Genomic DNA, 19,566 nt, shown 5'->3' with positions numbered 1-19,566 from the left:
AGCCCTCACGGGAATCGAACTGGCGACCTTTCAGTTCACAGGCTGATGCTCCGTCCACGGAGCCACACCAGCCAGGGCCGAGGTGGGTTTCTCTTCCATCTGGCCAGTTTTAGCCACACGACTGGGTCAGCTCTCTAGAGCTGCTCATACTCCAGTGCCTCTGCTGGTCGCACCCCCAAGAGACTGATGGGCAGCCAGCATTTACTTCTGCGCTGTGCACCGAGGGCTTTCGTGCAGGGTCCCGTGAAAACCACAGTAAATCAGCAGCTGCACCCCACTGTGTGTGGCCACGTGACTGACCCCAGTTGTTCAGTTTCACAGCTGGAGTTTGAGCTCATGTCTCGTCGACCATAGAACTCGCACTCTTAACCGCTACCAGGTTAGATTTCAGAGTGGAGTGTCGACTGCAGGACTGTTGTTCGTACTAGAGACGTCAGAAGTGTGCTTCAGTGATTGTCACAAAGACTGACTCCCGCTGGGGACAGCAGTGGTACAGGGACCTGGGCCCCAGGAGCTGAGAGTGCTGAGGAGGGAACTGGCAGGTCCCCAGTAAGAATGATGGGCGACAGGTGGGCCAGCTGGGGTGAGAAGTGTGAGGCCCGAGAGCATCGGAAGAAAGAGTCTAGATGGCTCAAGGGCAGCAGGGATCAGAAGGACTCACCGTTGCTGAGTATCCTGTTGTGAGCTGGGCCCAGGCATCCTGAGCCCAGGACTGGGGTCTGTTGTTTATTTTTTTTTTTTTAAGATTTTATTTATTTATTTTTAGAAAGGGAAGGGAGGGAGAAAGGGAGAGGAACATCAGTGTGTAGCTGCTGGGGGCCGTGGCCTGCAACCCAGGCATGTGCCCTGACCGGGAATCGAACCTGTGATGCCTGGTTCACAGCCCGCGCTCAATCCACTGACCTATGCCAGCCAGGGCTATTTTGTTGTTTGTAAATTGTATTTGTTATTTATGCTCTTACAATTGTCCCAGTTTTTGCCCTTAATCATCCCCCTGCACCTTAGGCAGTCCCTACACCATTGTCCTTAGGTCCTGTGTGTAAGTTCATTATTTTTTCAAGTAAGTTTTCAATTTCTTGCGCTCTCTCTCTTTTCTTCCCGGTACACCTATGATGTGAGTGTTGGAAAACTTGAAGTTGTCCCACAGGCTGCTTACACTATCCTCTGTTTTTTTGTTGTTGTTTTCTTTTTTCTTGTTCTGGCTGGTTGTTTTTTGATGCCTTATGTTCCAAATCATTGATTTGATTCTTGGTTTCATCCACTCTACTGTTACTTCCCTGTAAATTATTCTTTATTTCAGTTCGTGTATCTTTCATTTCTGACTGGATCTTTTGTATGCTCGTGAGGTCCTCACTAAGTTCCTTGAGCATCCTGGTCACCAGTGTTTCGAACTCTGCATCTGATAGATCGCTTATCTCCATTTTGTTTAGCTCTTTTTCTGGAATTGTGATCTGTCCTTTCATTTGGGCTGTGTTTCTTTGTCTCCTCATTTTGGCAGCCTCCCTGTGTTTGTTTCTATGTATTGGGTAGAGCTGCTTTGACTTTGTGTCTTGGTGGCATGGCCTGATGCAGTAGGTGTCCTGTAGGGTCCAGTGGCACAGCCTCCCCTTCACCCAAGCTGGGTCCTTGAGGTGTGGGCTGAGTACACCCTCCTGTTGTACTCGAGCCTTGATTTCTGTTGGCAAGTCCAGGGTCAGCCACCGCCTGCGTTCTGTCCAGGGCAGAACAGCAAAAGCTACAGAGTGATCTGCAGGTGGCTGCTACGTGTGCTGGGCTTGCAGGCACGCCAGAGAGGCCACGTTGTGAACTGAGGCCGCTGCTCCTGTGCCGGGCCTGGGGCACCTGAAGGAGAGGAGCGGGGCTCACTGAAGCCAGATGCCGCTTGTTTGAGAGAATTTAGGGAAATCTGAAGCAGGGGCCAAGACAAGCCATTCACGTGGAAAAGCCACTGGAAACAGCTTGGGTGGGCCTGAAACTTGGGTGGAGCACACAGTGTGGGTCAGGCTGATGGAGTCTCATCTCTGGCCCCTGCCTGCGGGCCTGTGGCTCTGCAGGGGAGGGCTCAGCAAGGGAACGGCAGCCTCCGACAGCACCTCTATCTGGGAAAAGGCTGCCCCTCCCCCCAGGGCAGTTTGGTTCCGCCTTGTGTGTCCCTGATACCTCTCCATCTGCTTCCCCAGCGCTGGAGCTCAGAGGCGGGAGTCCGGGTTAGTCCGTGTGTGTGGGTTCTTCAAGGGGAACTGCTTGGGACTCCAGAAGTTTCTGTCCTCCACAGCCTCGATCCCCGCTGGTTTTTGCAGCCAGAAGTTAGGGAGACTTCTCTTCCTGGCCCTGGAACCCTGGGCTGGGGGGCCTGGTGTGGGGCCAGGGCTCCTTGCTCCTGAGATATCCCTCCTGATTTTCCCCCACACATGGGCGTGGGACCAGCCCCTTCTGCGTCCGCGCCTCTCCTGCCGGTCACGACGTGGCGTCTTCTCTAATTCTGTGGCTGTGGGCCTTCCATCAGCTCAGTTCCGACGGTTCTGAACGATGGTTTTCTGTAGTTCGGCTGCAACTGTGATGTGGTTGTGCGGGGACGCAAGCCGTGTTGACCTGCGCCACCATCGCGACTGGACTTGGGTCTGCCTTTTAAATCTGGAGCTTCACTGAAGCAGCAGCACTCACTGGGAGCCTGCACAGTGACCTGCGGTCCGCGGAGGCCTGGAGACTCAGCTGGCCTCGCAGCACCGGCAGAAGTCCAGCCTGTCTGGTTCCGCGCTTGGCTGGTGGTGTAGCACTGCCCGCCCTCAGCCTGTTTGTTGGAGCCGTCAGGGCGTGGGTGGTGCCTGTCAGCATAACAGTCGTGCTGGTGGTTTTTCAGCTGAAGCACCGGAGGAAGAACTGGATTCCATGGCAAAACACGAATCCACGGAAGATAAGATGTTCCAGAAGTTTAAAACTAAAGTAGCCCTGGAACCGGAACAGGTAAAGTGGAGCACATTGCTTGCCCTTGTGTTCTCATGAGGGGTCATCTCTAGTGCCACCCCCAGAAGCGGCCCTGTCACCGCAGCCACTGGCTGGAGGGCAGGTGTCTGCTGGGCCGCTCCTGTCCCGGGTGCTGGACGAGTGGCCGTCAGGCCGTGTGCCACGCAGGGTTTGTTTTCTGAGGACAGTGTCACGTGGGGGTGTCAGGTGCGACACGTGGTTTAGGCACAGAAAACAGAAGGGAAAGATGCTCCTCCCGGTTTCCTAGCAGGGTCCTTTGGCTCGTGAAAGCAGCACAAGATGTCAACACTGAGACACTGGTTTTATGGAAAGAGCCCTGGATCCCGGTGGTGCATTGTGACCTGCTGCTGGGGTCACAGCGACAGTGAGAGGAACTGGGGTGGCTGTGGGCTCCGGGAGATGCTCAGCACGTTTCCCTCGCTCATCCCTGTTGCCCCCCCCGGAACTGCAGTCACGGCAGGAAACTCGGCTGGGTCCACTTAACACACGGGGGTCCCGGAAGAGTGGCTCCGAGTCGGGGGCGCTGACGAGGTGGTCCGGAGCACTGTGAGCTCGCAGCAGAATTCGGGCCCCACTCAGCCGCTGTGTGAGACCTCGTTATAATGTTGACCTAACCCCGCCTTCCATGTGATGTTGGTCCTTTGACAACGTTGGTCTGCGTTCCGTGTGTCTGTGTGACCACAGACGGCTGGCTGCGTTTGAATTCAGAACCTGTTAATAGGCACACAGGTCTATTGTGACTCCGCTCACAAAATAGTCGTAGGTTGAGATTCGAACCCTGTCATCAGCTAAGAAATGTACCTTCTCTGCCCTGCATTACATAAGCCGCAGTGCCGGCTCTGGTGGCGTGGAGAAGGTGTTCACTTTGACGAGGGGCTGGGTGCAGCAGGGGAGAGCACCCCGCCTTTCAGGGGAGTGCCCATCAAGTGTGGGAGCAAATGGGGCATCCCAGGTGAGCTGTGGGAGGTCGGAACGTGACCCTGACTGATTTTAGGTTCTCAGGTACGGCAGGGGGATCGCCCCCGTCTGGATCTCTGGTGAAAGCATCCCCCGAGAAGAGGATATTCCAGATTGTCCCTGTGGTGCCAAGAGAATATTTGAGTTCCAGGTATGACCTTAAACAGGGGCTGTTTTACTCCGTTTACACCGCTTTACGGTTTTAACATGGCAGACCTTGTCCAGAGTCACCTGTGCGTGGGGCCTGTCTGCTGTTGTGGAGGTTGTCTTACTGTGAAATTCCTCGTTTTCCTGCCCCGCTCAGGGCTTAAAATCAGTCTTTTACTGCTTTATCTGGTAATTATTTCCATCCCTAAATGATACAGTGTTTCCGATATTTGTCAGTGTGCTGGTTTTCAGACGTGGACACACCGGCTGCCTCCACAGCAGCGAGGTTCCCGTGGGCTGCCCTTCCCAGCCCTCCGACCCGCCCACCTCCAGTGCAGGCCCAGAGCCATTTTTAGTGCATCTGCTGGGGGCTCAGTGGTTTCCGAGAGTGCACCTCCTTCCATCAGTCAGGGTCTACTTCTGTGCTTTGGGAGAGAAGTGTTTTGGAACTCTATTTAGTCTTGTTTGGGGATTCATTAAAACACATGGATGTAGGCATCAATGTTTTGTCTAAAGAAATTGTTACCATCACAGTCACTTTGGGGTTGGGTGCAAATCTTTAACTGTGGGTTCACTAACCTTACAGAGCGTACAAGGAATACGTGTTCCTTGGGGTGAGAAAGGGAAACCAGCACCGACTGGTTCTCGGTCCCGAAGCCTGCCGTGCGAGGAGGGGGTCAGCGCTCGTGGGCAGAGCTGCACATCGTTGGCGGCTCCTTGCCGCTGCCTGGGCCGCCGTGTGTCTGGGAAGCGACAGCCCAGGGCCCTGCAGTGGCTGGGGGGTGGGGGCGGGGGGTCAAGGCGGCGCCCTGACTGTGTCGTCCGTCCCTCGCAGGTCATGCCTCAGCTGCTCAACCACCTCAAGGCCGACAGGCTGGGCAGGAGCGTGGACTGGGGCGTCCTGGCCATCTTCACCTGCGCTGAGAGCTGCAGCCTGGGTGCGGGCTACACGGAGGAGTTTGTGTGGAGGCAGGACGTGGCAGCTGCACCTTAAAAGCCACAGCCTTCAGGATGCACGTGACCTCGGGACCCGGCACGTCCACTCTTGGGACTGCATCCCACGGAAGTATCGTGAGGGGGCAGTGGGAGGGTGTTTCAGGGACTGTCGACCGTGTCTGCAGGTCAGTGTGACACGACAACGTCCAGTGATGAGGACGACCCAAGGCCCCGACAGCTCAGCCCGGGGGAGGCCGTGGGGTTTCGCTAATGTGGACCTGGGTGCGCGGCCCACGAGGTGCAGGTCTGCACGGGCACCTCCAGCCAAGGTGCCCTCACAGATGGCGTTCCTAGTAGGGCTGTGTGTTTAAGAAACTGCCTGTACGTGTGTGTGCATGGAAGTAAATCTGGAAAGGTGCACACTAGGTGTGAAGGTTACCAGAACGGTGTACTATGTGAAATGAACTGTTTACTTGTATGTATTTTTCTTCAATAAAAATGGATTATATGCCTACTTAAGTCGAAACATCACTCAGATCATTTCCCCCTAGAATTTAGAGAGTAAAAGAGGAATCCTTGGGTAAAACTCCAAAAGGCATACCTGATAATCAGGCGGTTGTCACAGGCTCTGGTACCCGTGCGAGCCCAGAACGTGAGGAAGAACTTGAGCCCCACTGGGCTGGTACGCACAGTGGGTGGGCTGCCCAGTGTTCTCAGGTGGTGGCAGATGAGGGAACCGACTTGTAACCAGACGACCTGACTTTGAAGAGAAGCCCTGCCTCGAGGCCAACTGTGCTCAGCCAGTGGCCCTGCTCACGCAGGAGACCAGCAGGCAGGGCACGGGCTGGCCTCGCCTGTCCCCCACCGCTGTGCTGGGGAAGGGGCCGGAGTGCAGAGGCAGGCATCACCATCGAAGAGTCCCTGGGCCAGCCCCAGGCTGGTCCCATCGAGCTCGGGAGGCCAGCTCTCAGGTGTGTGTGCTCACACAGGTCTCCTGAGTCTGTGCTGTCAGCCACTCGAAGGCGCCTGGGAGCGGGTGTTCGGCCGCCCGAAAGAGTGACTTCGCATCAGCACAGTCTCCTAGTTAAGAATCTGACCGGTGTGGTGTGCGTGTTCAGTCCCTTTCTCCGAGTGTCAACACATTTCACAAGTGCATTGGCCTGGGATGGCATGACAATTAGGAAAGACAAACGGGTCTTTGGTGAGGTTTGACAGGTGCTGACCCACAGGGTCATCTATCTGCAAGGTGGGCCATGTCCCGGCCCCATGGTCACCCCCTGGTGCTCCCCTGCCCCCACCCAGGACACGGTGGGCTTTCAAACTGTGGGCGCCGTCCTCCCCAACACTGCCCCTCCCACCTGCACATCCATCCAGCCCAGCCTCTCGGAGTCAGGACCCTTGCAAGTGACACAACTCCAGCCACTTAAGCAGCAAGGGACAGACACAAGAGGAGCTGGCTCGGACTCTGCAGTCTCCAGGGACCCGGGTGACTCTGGAGCGTGCTCCCTATGCACCCTGCACCCCTCCTTTCTCTGGTCAGACTCACCTACTGCCCCGGCCTCCTCCACACAGCTGCCCAGCCAGCTGAACGGAAGACAGACGCCTCCCTCGGCTTCCGGAGGAAATCGCCCCGGAAAGGAGTCTCCTTGTTCTCAGTCGGACCAGTTATGTGGCCTGGGAGAAGGAACATTCTCTGCTGTCCACCTTCCTCCCTTCCCCTTGATAAAGTCTGAAGCGAAACCTCAGTATCTGTCTCCCAGCCTTCAGGACCTCACCTTTCCTTTCACCTGCAGGAAAAGAAGTGAAGACAGTCTGTCCCTCAGGAGGTCAGGCGCGTCCCCTACTTTTACTGCAGGAGGGAAAGGCGCACCGTTCCCTGCAGGGCCTTTTTTAATCGAGCTTCCTGGGGCGGCGCTGGTTAATCAGATTACACAGGTTTCAGGTGTGCAACTCCCTAACACACCCTCTGCATACTGACTGTGCTCACCACCCTAAGCCGAGTCTCCTTCCATCACCATTCACCCCCCTTTACTCTCTCTCCCCTACCTCCCCCACCCCCTCTCCCTGGTCACCCCCCACCGTCCCGTGCCTAGGCGGGTTTTCCCCCTTAATTCCATTACCTCTTCACCCAAGCCCGAGCCTGCCCCTCCGACTCCTGTCGGTCTGGGCTCCCGTCCCTGTAGGTTGGAGGGCCCCTCCCTCCAACAGTCTGGGAGTGACTCCCTAAGCATCTCCTATAATAAACTGAGGCTTAAAAGAACAGCAACTACATAAAAAATATATAATGTGAGATACTACCTCACGCAACTTGGTTACCTCTAGACATGTCGAGACATTTAGAAACACTAACTATGTCTCACGCAGTTACTGCTCCTGAGACCTTCGCTTGGCTCCGCCCAGCCAGCCAGCCAGTCACGCACTGTGCCCCAGCTGGCCCTGGCTCTGGTCTCAGTACCTTCTGACAGTTTAGAAAGCACAGCAAGGAAAGTACATTGTAACGCTTCTGATCATCACGTTGGTGGTAGCGTTCTGTTCCTCTATGAGTGCTGTGTGTATTATGGGACATTTTAACTTACTGACTTTTTAAAAATAACTCTCATGTAAAAGATAACATATAATATAGAATTGGTTAAATAGAACCCCAGAAGTCCTAGATTTGAATTGGGTGGTATGAACTCATGAGGTTTTTTATCTTGAAAACTTTTGAAGTGTATCACTTTATAAAAGTATTCCAATGAATGTAAGAAAAAGTGAAACAATTAGACTTTCATCATTTGCAACTCCCTAACAAATCAGCGATGGGTCAAAAGGAAGCAAGTCAAACAAACATCTGATTCCTAACAAAGGACACGCCACCGAGTTGTGACAAAGGGACGGGGATGTCTGCGGGGGCGGACGGGCCGAGCCTGCAGATGGGGGGGCACGCTCAGAGACCCCACCCGCCAAACAGCCTGAACAGAGACGGGGGAACCTTCAGCAGTAAAACATAAACACCTATCAGATTTTCAAACATGGAGGACTGCCCTCTACCAGGATGGTGGCTGTTTGGGGGGACGGGAGGGGCTCAGCCCGTCGGGGACCGCGATCAACACACGTTTGAAGCGCGACCTCACGTTTTCAGACGGTTCTTCCACTTGCATTGCGACGCACAATGAAATGCTGATCGAAACAAAACACAGGCACACACGGAAGTGATTTCAGGCATTATATCTAAAATACAACTTTTTCAACAGTGTGATCACAGGAATCTTACAAGGCATCATCTGCAACGTCAACCCCACACTTTCACAAACAGCGTCTCCTGCACCGAGCGCTGCGCGGGGGCGGCGTGTGCAGCCGCGCACGCCCCTCGGCCCGGCGGCCCCGTCCCGCAACACTGGAGCGGCGGAATGTGTCTGGCACAAAAATAAACCCTAGGCGTTACACATTAGAAAAACAACACTTTTAAAAAACATTTTTACTTTCTGGTAGAAATATAAAAACTGTGGTTTACGGGGAAGAAAGCAAACAAAATGAAAAGCCCAGTCAACTGCAGAGGTGGCTTCCACATTGGCATCTCCCCCAAACCCACTCGTCGGCAGCAGAAGTGTTTAAAACTCCAAACCCAGGCGCCACCGTGACAGTGCCGCCCAGTGCGGTGCAGGCCGCCACCCACCGCCACCACCTAAAGGTACCAAAACACGTTTGTTGTCAAAACCAAGCGGGCGGGAGGGTGGGAGGGCCGACAGCCGTTACGTGGTCTTCCTGAAGCCCTTGAGGATCGGGTAGATGTTCTCAAAGGCTTCGTAAATTTCCGCTCTGACCTTAGCACCTGCGAAGGCAAGCGGGCGGCCGTGAGAGTCTGAAGCGGCACCTCCTGACCTGGCAGGAGGGACGATCACGACGCCACAACAAAACCACCAGCACGATTCTCTCCTCGCAGCTAGACCGGCAGACACAGGCATTAAAACCCGATTGACGGACCCATCGTCACCGTCCTGTTTTTGTCTTAAAGCAGTATTTTCATAAGAGGGCTTTTCGAACTACAAAGCAACGCCCCAGGTGACTCAGCTCCCTCTCTGCAGCTGTGGCTGGGCTGGCCCCTGCGCTGGGTCACGGCCCCAGGTGCAGTGACAAAGGCTGAATCCTCCTCTCCAGCTGCCACCTTCCACCAAGCGCCTCCAAATCCCCCTTCGTTGTCTTGAAATGACGGGGTGAACGTGAAGGCTTTAGGGGCAACCTCCCGCTTAAAGCTGCATCTCATGCAGGTCAATGTCAGGCTCACGTTCTCCCCTCCCCCACAGGCCAAGCCCGGGCGGAAGGCCCAGCAGGTATGGGGTGTGGTTTCCCTCAGGGCGGGAGTTGGGGGCGGGGACGTTGCTGCCAGGCCAGCACCCTGGGATGGGAGGACAAGAAAAGGCCTCTGGACCGGCCGTGGCCAACCGACCCAAGTCCGCACCGTTACTCCTCGGCGTCGAGAGCGCACCGTGCTGAGATTTTCAAGCCTTCAGATGTGACTTCCTGTTACAACTTACCTGTTAGTACAACTTTTCCAGAAACAAAAATAAGGAGAACAATTCTGGGTTTGATCATCCTGTAGATTAAACCAGGAAATAACTCGGGCTCATAACTAGAAGGAAAATGGAAAAAACAACGCGTAAGTTCAAAGCTGCCCGCGCTCTCGAGAGAAGACCTGCAGGAGCAAGAGCGGACCACCAGCCCACGGCGAGGAGGCCAAGCCCAGCTCCCGGCGCAGCACCCGGGGGCGGGGACAGAAGGCCCGTGCGGCCAGCACCGGGGGACTCGGAGCCTCTGCTCTCCGTGAACCTGGGCCCGCGGCGGAACGCGAGCACGCCGCACGCACGAAGGCTCTGCGGTCTCTCGGGCTTGACCTGGTCCCGCCTGGACCAGGTCGGGGGTAACACTTCTTTCTCAGATCTGGCAATAACAGTATGCCTTTTCATCATTCCCACCTCGTCCCCTTAAACTGAAATACTCTCTGGCTGTCGTGCTGGTCAGGTGACTTAACCCAAGCGACAGGAAACTCGCCGGGTGGAGAATGCACCTGCCCTCACCCCACTGACCGAGCGTCCGCTCCGGTGTCCCATTCTGACCCTCGCAACGTCACGCCGTCGCTGGGAGGCTGGAGACAGTTAGGGTGTGTGTGTGTAACCCAGCGGGAAGTTCAGGAAGGTTTCTGAGGAAGACATGCTCAGTCCGATACGAAGGGCCCGGGCACCCGAAGCCACGGCGAACCCGAGGGGTGCCGGGCACCTCACACTGGAAGTCTGCAGAGGGGCCGCCTGCCGCCGGGGCGGTCGCAGCAGGAGGCAGCAGGGAAGGGGTGGAAAGGGCACTCACGGTGCTGGCAGAGCTGGTAACCAAAGACCGAAACAACGGGGGGCAGTCAATGTCCAAGGGGTGAGTTTAATTCGCGCATTTGAAATGTGCTTGCTGGGCAGCGTGATGATGGAGTACAGAAAGGGAATGAACCTCCCCATGGAGGGGGTGTTCGCGCCACCACGTGCGGTGGGGAGGGGCCGGCAGGAACCAGACGCCCCCACGGCCACCCGAGACACTCTGCCGCGGACGCAGAGGAACGGCAGGACTGGCTCCTGCGAGCTGGTCGCTCTCGCAGACGCAGGGTCACGCAGGTCCCCACGGAGCTGCCAGGTCGAGCTGCCAGGTGCAGCCCCCCCCACTTGGGACTCACCTGCTGAACTGCTGGTGGGTCAGCACCAGGCCCTCCAGCCGGATGGGGAACTTCACGTCGCAGCTGCCCACCATGTTCTGGATCTTGAAGTCCAGGAACTTGGCCGGGAAGCCCAGCTTCTGCACGACGCGGGCGTACTTCCTCGCCGCCAGGCGGGACTGCTCTTCGCTGGGGAGGGGGAGAGGGGCTGTGCACAGGCGGGGCCGGCTCCGGAAGCCACTTCGAGGAGCAGCTCCTTCAAAAGGGTGGATGGGTGGCCCCTCCCCCCAGTAAGAGGAGAGACCAGGAGACAGGGACAACTTCACTGCGAAGGCACCCTGTCCTCGTGAGGAAACCAGGCCACACGCGCCATCACCGTTAGCACGGCTGTCACTGCAGGTCGGCCCACAGGCCCCTCCGGAGACCTGTGCCCGGGGACGCCCACCCCGGGCCTGCCCGGCCCCGCACCCCTCTGGGCCCCGCGGGCAGGACACGACTGGGACGGGGGGTGGGACACAGCGAGAGCACCCGGGCCCCCACAAACAACAGGCTCTCAGGCGCAGGTCGGGGATGCAACACCACACACGCGGTGCTGTTTCCCAGGGAGTGAGCTCATTTTTGGTTTCTTGGGTAGCTAACTGTTCGCCCAAACAGGTGCACACCGTTCCGTCTGAGCGAGCGCTCTGCGCAGCGGCGGGAGAGTCAGCACAAATCGCCTCCTGGGAAGGGAGCGGCGCGGAGCCGCCCCAGCAGCCCCCAGGCGCCTGGCGCTGCGCCCGAGGACGGCGCACACAGCGGGCCCCCGAGGAAGAGGGGCGCGGGGCCAGGCGGACCCCGTCCTGCCCCTGAAAACACTCTGAGACTGGAGCCAGAAGGTCCACACCAACGGCCTTGACTTGGTCACAAGACGGCGCTGAAGTTCAGAACTAGCAAAGGCACCCACAGTCCCCTCGAGGGTGAACACCTCCAAGTGTGTTTTAATCACCTCTTATCTTAAGCGTTTAATTTGCTTCACCTGTGACTGATCTCCTTCCCCGGCGCCTCCTGCCAGGTCTGGGGCGTGAGACCGGGCAGCCTCGTCAAGCCCCTGACGGCTGCGTGACCTTGACAGACAGCAGCAGCTGACCCAGAGGCGCACGACCCGGACCCTCGGGGCGCATGCCAATCAGCGAGAGGGCGGAAGCGCCTGTGGCCCCACCGCCAGAGCCCAGGAGGCCGTGGCACGGTGCTCCTTCCCAACCACATTCTCTCCCTGCAGAGGAATCTGTGTTGCGTGCACAATTCTTTACGTGAAGGGAGCCTTCCTAGTTGTTCCGATGGAACGTGTTGTCAAACACACGTAAAACGCAACTGAACTACACGGACACAAGCAATGGTGACGTTTATCCAAAATTCCTTCCCGCTTTTAACATAATGGAATCAGTGCTGCCTGCAGCGGTCGGACCCAGCCACCCCGTGCCGCAGCGCGGCCTCCCCGAGAACGCCCGTGACGTGGACGGAGCGCGGCCGCCGCCCGCACCCACCTCTTGGCGCCCGTGCACACCATCTTCCCGGAACTGAAGATCAGCGCCGTCGTCCGGGGCTCCCGGATCCTCATGATCACAGCAGCAAAGCGCTGCAACGGCCGGAGAGGGCGGAGGTCAGAGAGCCCCCCGGCAACTGCAAAGGGCACCTGGGCCCAGCCACCCCCTCCCGCGAGCCCTGCCCACGCCGGCCCCACCCTGCGGGCGGCGCGCAGGGGGCAGACCCGAGCGGACCTGCCACGCCTGAGCTGGACCGCAGCCTGTGCGTTCTCCCCCGCGCCCCTGCGGGGTCGGCGGTGCCTGCAGCTTCCCCCCAACTCACCGCGCCCCCGCTCAACCCCAGGGCCTCGGCCCCTCCCTTTCGTGTGCTGCTCCTCGTGACCGGCTTCTGCAGCCGTCACCCTCCTGCTGGGTGACACCTTCCCTCCGGAGGGGACGGACGCATCGACTCCTAACACGACCGCGTGCACTGCAGCGACCCCCGTCTCCCACGGGCTGTCGGGGACAGCAGGGACGTCCCGCCACGGCACAGCCTGCTCCACCCGGAGCCCTCGGGGGAAATTCCCGCCGTCCGGTCCGAAACATGCCCCAGCTGGTCTCACCTTGGGATTGTACTCGGCATTTCGGGCACGGAGCGCGATGGTCTTCAGGTCAAGTTTACAACCAAGGTTCACTGTGGACACGATGTTTCTGCAAAAAAATTGAAAGGAAAATATGCTTTATTCACTTTTACAGGATGTGATGTTAGAGGATCGTCTAGAAACACATTTCTTCCTCAAGGACTAATTTAACTTCATTAAATTCTTTTAACTTTCAGATAACTTTCTAATTAAAATTCTAGCAAGCTGTTGACACGTATGAAGTGTTTCACAGGCACCACACACCATGGTGAGCGTTTTATTGTACACGTTACTACTCACACTCACCGTGCACTGCGGAGCCGTAACTATTTCACGTGAGGACGCCGAGGTTTCGATGGGGTGACCGACTCGGCGCGCACCGGCCCCTCGGGCCAGGGCCCGGCCGCCTGCCCAGGGCCCCGGGCTCCCACCGAAGCTGCGAGGCTCTGCCCTGCCACCACTCCCCACCCCGAAACCGCTCTTTACAAAGAAAAACGCAGGATGGCCTTCTCCGTCCTCCCAGAATAAGTATCTTCTGGAAGAACAAGAACTTGGTATCTTGGCCCGGGCTGGTGTGGCTCGATGGATTGAGCACTGGCCTGCAAACCATAAGATCGCCAGTTCAATTCCCAGTCAGGGCACAAGCCTGAGTTGTGGGCCAGGTCCCCAGTGGGGGGTCACGTGAGGCAACTGCACATTGATGTTTCTCTCCCTTTCTCCCCCCCTTTCCTTCTCTTTAAAAGTAAATACGTAAATCTTAAAAACAAAAACAAAATCTCAACCTGGTATCTTAGCAAAGGAAGAAAAACCCTATTTTCTTCTGATTAACTCTCAGATATTATCAATGAATACTCCTTTTAGTGCCCTTATATATTTTATGAATCACTCACAAAACAATATACAGTGACTTTACTGGAGATTTTAATAAAATTCAACCTAAAAGCAAACCTAGGTTCTTCTGCACTTCCCTGGCTCTGACAGCAGAGACTTGCGTGTGCAAAGCGGGGCCCTGTGCCTGAAGCCGCCTCTGGCCTGCGAGCCCCAAGGCCAGACTGCAGGTCTCCCTGGGCACCCATGGGCTCCTGCTCACCGCCGCTCCTGGTTCTTGCTGTCAGGACACAGCACTTCTGCGGACTTGGTGGCTCACAACTGGAAGGCCACCCTGGGGGGCCCGGGTGGCGAGTGCCTCCTTCTCCACGTCATCTGTGTCCTTCCAGTCAGCCACCACACACCTGCCTGCAGCGTCGGTCCGCTGGAAGGACACCTGGTCGCCCCTGGGGCACCTCTCACATGCACAGCCGTGTCGCTGTCACACACCCTCCTCTCCCTCTGTGAAAGGCCGCCTGCGGCAGGCGCACAACACAAAACGCAGCCTCTCCCCCCATCTCGGGCGCACAACTCGGTCGGTGGGGGTCACCAGCACCTACCCTGGCGACTCTGCGCCCACCACACACTCCGTCCCACCCCTGGCTCTGTCACACACAGGCCCCACCGCACTGAGGCAGGAAAGTCCACTTAGGGCGGCAAGGACAGCCATCCTCAGCGTGTGAGAAACACACAGTTCATCAGGGATGTGTGGGCAGGCCCCCTAACGCCCGAGGAAGAAAAACGAGGACCACTATGAACCGGGCCGCTCCGAGAGTAAGGCGCGGTCTCCCCGAGGAATGCCCCGGGGAGGAGACTGCGTCTGGCTCAGCGCACACAGAGTGCCGGCTCCAGGGCGGCGCTGGCGTAACCACAGCAGATGCAGTGGGGGTGTCACTGGACCAAGCGTGTAAACACGGGCTACCGATTTCTAAACTCGTCGAGAGCGCTTCCTACCGAGGCGGCTTTGCGTCCCTCGTCCCGCAAGACAGTGAGCCGGGGTCCAGGACACCACCAGCGCCACACCCTTGAACCTGCAATCGGTCTGAAAACAGGGCTGGCTGCGTGGCTCCCAGGGACCCCCCAGGGCAGTGAGAGGACGCAACTCGAGTACTCACTGCAGCTGTGGCACGATCCCGGAGCTCTCTGAGGCCGGCGTGGCAGGCGTGATGGGGGTCATGGGGGTCATGGGCGAGGGGTACAGGGGTGTGGTGCCCGGCAAGGGTGCCGTGGTAAGAGTCTGTGAGTGGTAGAGCTGTGGCGCCTGTCCTGAGGGCCCCTGAGTTGCCTGCTGGGTCGCCGACTGCTGAACCGCAGCCGTCACTGTGGTCACTGTCGCCGGCTGAGGGGGTGGCTGTGGGGGTGGCTGTTGTTGCTGCTGCTGCTGCTGCTGCTGCCGCTGCTGCTCCTCCAGGATGGACAGACTGTTGGTGTTCTGAATGGGCTGGGGAGTCAGCCCTGTGCCGTACGGCATCATCGGACTGAAGATGGGGATCCCGGGAGTCATGGCGCCCTGTGAAGAGTCCGGGGAACGGAGGGTTAGGCAGGCTGGCACCGAGTCCATGCGGGACCTGCCTGGTGAGAGAACAGGTGAGGAGTGGGAAGACGGACACCTTCTGGAATAAAGGGGTCATAGGGCATGAGGAGGGAGGAACTTGCTGTTCCTACACACATCACTTCCTTCGTTACCAGTGCACAGTGGGCAGGAGCTCAGGGCTTGGAACTGGGCTTGGGTGTGAAACCCCACTACTCCACTGTTACACGTGAGCCTGAGGAAGTTGCTTAACTTCAGGCCTATCTAGGGGATAATAATGCCCTAAGACCACGAGAGAGAATCGGGGGGCACAATGGAGTGACCACACATCCTCGTTCACACTATGACCCTACATAGCGTCTGGGGAGCACCCCACCTCCAGCTGGGACAAATTTCATGGTTCCCCCGAGAGGTCTGGTCACAGCCCCTGGCACGGCGACAGACATGCAGGAAACACTGAAGCGTCAGTGCCGATTATTTGAATACCACCAAAAAGGCTAACCACTGCTCCCCAAAGTTTCAGTCAACAAAATCCAATGCATGTATCAAAATAGTATCGATTTACTTGTCTGCATTGCTTCCAAACGTTGCAAAGAGAGTGACATTTATTAACCCCCCCCCACCCCCGGCTCACCCCAGCCCTCTGGGAAAGGGAGAGCACAGGGGCCTCTCCCCACACGCAGCTCAGGAGCCCTGACCCGGAGGGCAGGCGGCTGTGTTGCCCATAACCACAGGTCTCAGCGGCACCTCAGCCAAGGTCGCCACCCCAGTCCTCTGGCGCCCAGCCCAGTCCTCCCCCAACACCGAGACCCACAGAGAAGGCGGGGGCTGCACAGCTCGTTTTAGCTGTGGGCCTCCTACTCCTAACATCAAAGCCAAACAGGTGTAAGACGCGTATGTCTCACTGTCTCGCTGGCAGAAAGAACAGCAGAGGAGGACACAGCACACACTGTGGCCCTGAGCGTGGGCATCATTCCACTGCATCTCCCTCTAACTACTGCACACGTACTGGCTAGAAAAAATGCAGGTTACCTCGAGTGCCTTTCTTCATGCTGTACGTAACAACGAGTGACAGACGTACGTAAAAGCAAGGAGTATGAGGAGCTCCACCTGTGACTTCAGGTGGGTGAAGACTTCCTGGCGGGACACAGAAGCACAAACCAGGAAGCGACAGTGACGAAGAGACCAGAAAAGGTGGACTTCTGCTCTCCAGAAGGCCCCATCCGGATGGCTGAGAACTAAGCCACAGGCGGGCGGAACACCTGCAGGACACGTCTCGGGGGAGGGGGGTGCAGAGCTGCTGCCCTGGACCCGCTCTTGCGCTCCCTGTGGTTTCCGTCCCCCACAGTCCCCCGCGGCCCAGACGTATTACATGGAAAATTCAAGAAGTCAACAACCTAGGTTACACTGTGTGCAGTTCTGAGGAGCGCGATGGAATCTCGCACCCTGCACCATCCCGGGGGGTGGGGGGGAGAGACAGGAATCCTCTGCCCAGCGCCTCCACGCTGGGAGGGCGGCTCGATGAGAACTGGGCTGTGGTCTGAGAAGGACCACAGCCTCATAGCTTCCCCGACAGCCTCTGTCACAGTCACTCCGTTTCATCACTAGCTACTGTTGTTAATCTCTTCCTGTACCTAGTTTATAAGTTTGTATGCAGGGGGGATACAAGTACACTTACAATGAGCGTTTTTATTGCTAGTAAACTGCATCTCAACAGAAATCATTTAAAACTTTAGAAAGCAGAGAAGTTACCTGGGACCTTACACATAAAAAGGAAAAGATGAAACTAGAAAACAATTGGTGAGAGTCTCTTTCAAAATCAAAGAGCCTGTCATTCACCCGGACACCATCATGTTTGTCCGAAAGCTCTTACAGACGAACACCTATTTCAGCCTTCGGGTGCACTCCCCGAACTCCCCACCATCAGACCCACTCAAAGCCCAGCGGACCTTCTCAATACAACACTGGGGGCTTACAGCATACAGGTCGGTGTTCACCAGCAGGCGCTCCTTACCTGGGGGGAGGCCAGGCCCTGGGCGTAGGGCGGCAGGCTGCTGTTCTGATCCATGGCGCCGCCCACTTCCCGGCAAATCACGCTTCGCTAGGGAGCCGCTCAGCACCCAGTCTTCCCCCGGGGCATCCCCACGCGACTCCACGCGACTTCCTCAGCCCTCCAGGTCGTCCTCTGCCAGGAAGAGATGCTGCTCTGAAATTTGAAGTTTAATGTGAGAATACAGACGGCTACACAGTCCGATAACCAGAGTCATGGCTCCACACACCCCCCGAACCCAGGAACAGAGACGCTCCCTTTCGTCTGTGCCGCCGGAATCACATCCCCCCCGGCGTGTCCTGTGACGGCGCAAACTGCAACGGGGCCAGCTCGTTTGGGCGCACATTCCACTTAAACTCTCAGCGTGTTGCAGCCAGCACTGCGGACCCGGGGAAGCAGTTCCCAAAGACAAACCCCAAGTGAGCCGCACGCCCGAGCGGAAACGGTGCGCTCCGAGGCCGGCTTCGGGCCCGCAGCCAAGCGGACCAGTGTGGCTCCGTCAACGTCTCGGGCGTTCCGCTCACCAAGCGTTTAAGCGGACCCCATGCGCTTCCGTGTGATCGTGTGTGGAGCTGCGGTTCGACGAGACGCCGGGAGAGAAGCCGTCCAGGCACCACGGTGTCACTCACCGGGCAGCTTCACCTCCTCGGAGCACGGAAACACCACGAGACCGCGCCCCTGGCTTTCCTGAAGCCACTGCTTCCATCTCAGCTACACGTCCGAGTAGCCGTCAGACGGAAGGACCGGGCGGCTCTGCGCAAAGACCGTGTGTCCGGCCCAGCTCCGCCGGCCGCGTCGCCGTGGGAACCGCCCGAGCCGCGCACGGGAGGTGCCGGGCACATCACGCGGGCACCCGCAGTCACCCAGGACGCGGAGCGCCGCTCCCCCCGCCCCCCGCCCCGGACGGCCTCCCTCGGCCTTGCGGGTGTTAGTCACAAGTTAAAAGTCGAAGCCCGCCGTGGCGCGGGCGATTCCCTAATGAGCGAGGGGGGCGCCGACCCCCGCCTGGAGGACAAAGGGCTGCACCGGCGACAAATCCCGGCACCCACCCCCGCAACACCGGCGCTGCTCCAGGAAGGGTCAGAGGTGTGTGGAAAGTTACTTTGGGGGCGTTGCTGCACTCAAACCACGTAAGGGCTGCAAATGCAAGACCGCCGAGAGGGAGACGGCGGTCGGACTGGGGTCCTGGCCTCCGGCACGCGGCCGTCCGGCCCGGCCCCCGCGGCCCCTGGCCTGACGGGCGGGACTCACTTCCAGCGCAACGGAGGCCGGGCGGGGACGGCGGAGAGCGTCTCCGCGCGGCCTGCCGTCTCCGGCCTCCACCCATCCTTTCCCCCGACCTCGCCGCTCAGACTCAGAAGAAAAAAAGCAACAACGGCTGTTACCTGGAGACACAGCCGCTGGCGATTCCCACCCGCGAAAAACAACTCAAACGGCAGACAGTCCGGGCGCCCGCCACTGCGACCCTTCGCGACCCCTCTTGAACTCCTGGCGCGCGTTTATAGTGTCACTTCCGCCAGTGCGGCTCTCGGCTTCAAGGAGGGCCCCGGGCTGCAGCGGCGACTAAGGTACGTGCGGCCATGCGTCACTTCCTGTGTTGCCACGGGAATCGGCGAGCGGGAGCGCAGGGTGGGGCGGGGTTATTCAGTAGTTCCGGGGCGGGGCCGCCTGGTGAGAGCGTTTTCTGATTGGTCGTTGCCGGGTAGGCCAGATTTTGATGTCTAAACCGACAATCTGTGATCTTTGGCAAGTTACCTACCTTTCCGCCTAAGTTTCTTCGTCCGTTTTAAAAATAACTTTTTAAAAAATTGTAAAATGATCTTCATATAAGGAAATTAATACACACATGTACAGATTAACACATCGCGAAGCAGGCCCTTCCTACTCACTCTGCCCCCCTAAATTATGCTGTGTGTGCTCTGAGCTAAGACCCATCCACAGCGGGCGTCCGCTGATGCTCCTCACTGTGACATATCCCTGAGTTTATGGACATTTGCTCATTTCCAGATTGGGGTTATTAGGAACAATGTTGTGTAAACATTCTTGGACATCCCTTCTGGTGGAGTGCATACCTGGAAATTAACTGTTGAGGACTCAGGTGTGCACCTCTTCAACGAAGCCAGGCGATGCCGGTCCCCTTTCCAAATAGGGCTGCACCAGCTTACACTCCGATAGACGATTCGACTTTCCCTTGCTCCATAGTGTTGCCAGTTTTTTGTATGGTTAGACTTTAAGGTTTTTATCCACTAAGAGTGAATCCGAATGTTTTCTTAAGGAAG

The 19,566-nt window shown here is 57.5% G+C and overlaps 1 protein-coding gene across 3 annotated transcripts; it reads right to left on the bottom strand.

Annotated features, from left to right (window-relative positions):
• Window positions 1-8,217: 8,217 nt before the first annotated feature.
• LOC123821521 (TATA-box binding protein) lies at window positions 8,218-19,565 on the bottom strand. 3 transcript variants are annotated; one of them, XM_045842934.1, is made up of 8 exons: window positions 19,360-19,565; window positions 17,252-17,422; window positions 14,822-15,216; window positions 12,822-12,909; window positions 12,220-12,311; window positions 10,718-10,885; window positions 9,540-9,634; window positions 8,218-8,836 (listed from the first exon to the last, which is right to left on the bottom strand). In XM_045842934.1, the coding sequence occupies exons 2-8, from the start codon at window positions 17,303-17,305 to the stop codon at window positions 8,757-8,759; spliced, it is 972 nt and encodes a 323-aa protein (XP_045698890.1). In that variant the 5' UTR covers window positions 17,306-17,422; window positions 19,360-19,565; the 3' UTR covers window positions 8,218-8,756. The 3 variants fall into 3 exon arrangements, with proteins under 3 accessions (XP_045698890.1, XP_045698888.1, XP_045698889.1); XM_045842932.1 differs by lacking the exon at window positions 19,360-19,565 and adding an exon at window positions 18,673-18,828 and having other exon boundaries at window positions 17,252-17,443; XM_045842933.1 differs by lacking the exon at window positions 19,360-19,565 and adding an exon at window positions 18,673-18,824.
• Window position 19,566: the final 1 nt, after the last annotated feature.

This window comes from Phyllostomus hastatus, unplaced genomic scaffold (genome assembly GCF_019186645.2).
Source record: "Phyllostomus hastatus isolate PE091 unplaced genomic scaffold, TTU_PhHast_1.1 phas_contig_40, whole genome shotgun sequence".
NCBI classification, from domain to species: domain Eukaryota; kingdom Metazoa; phylum Chordata; class Mammalia; order Chiroptera; family Phyllostomidae; genus Phyllostomus; species Phyllostomus hastatus.
This window is presented reverse-complemented; position numbering and strand designations above follow the sequence as displayed.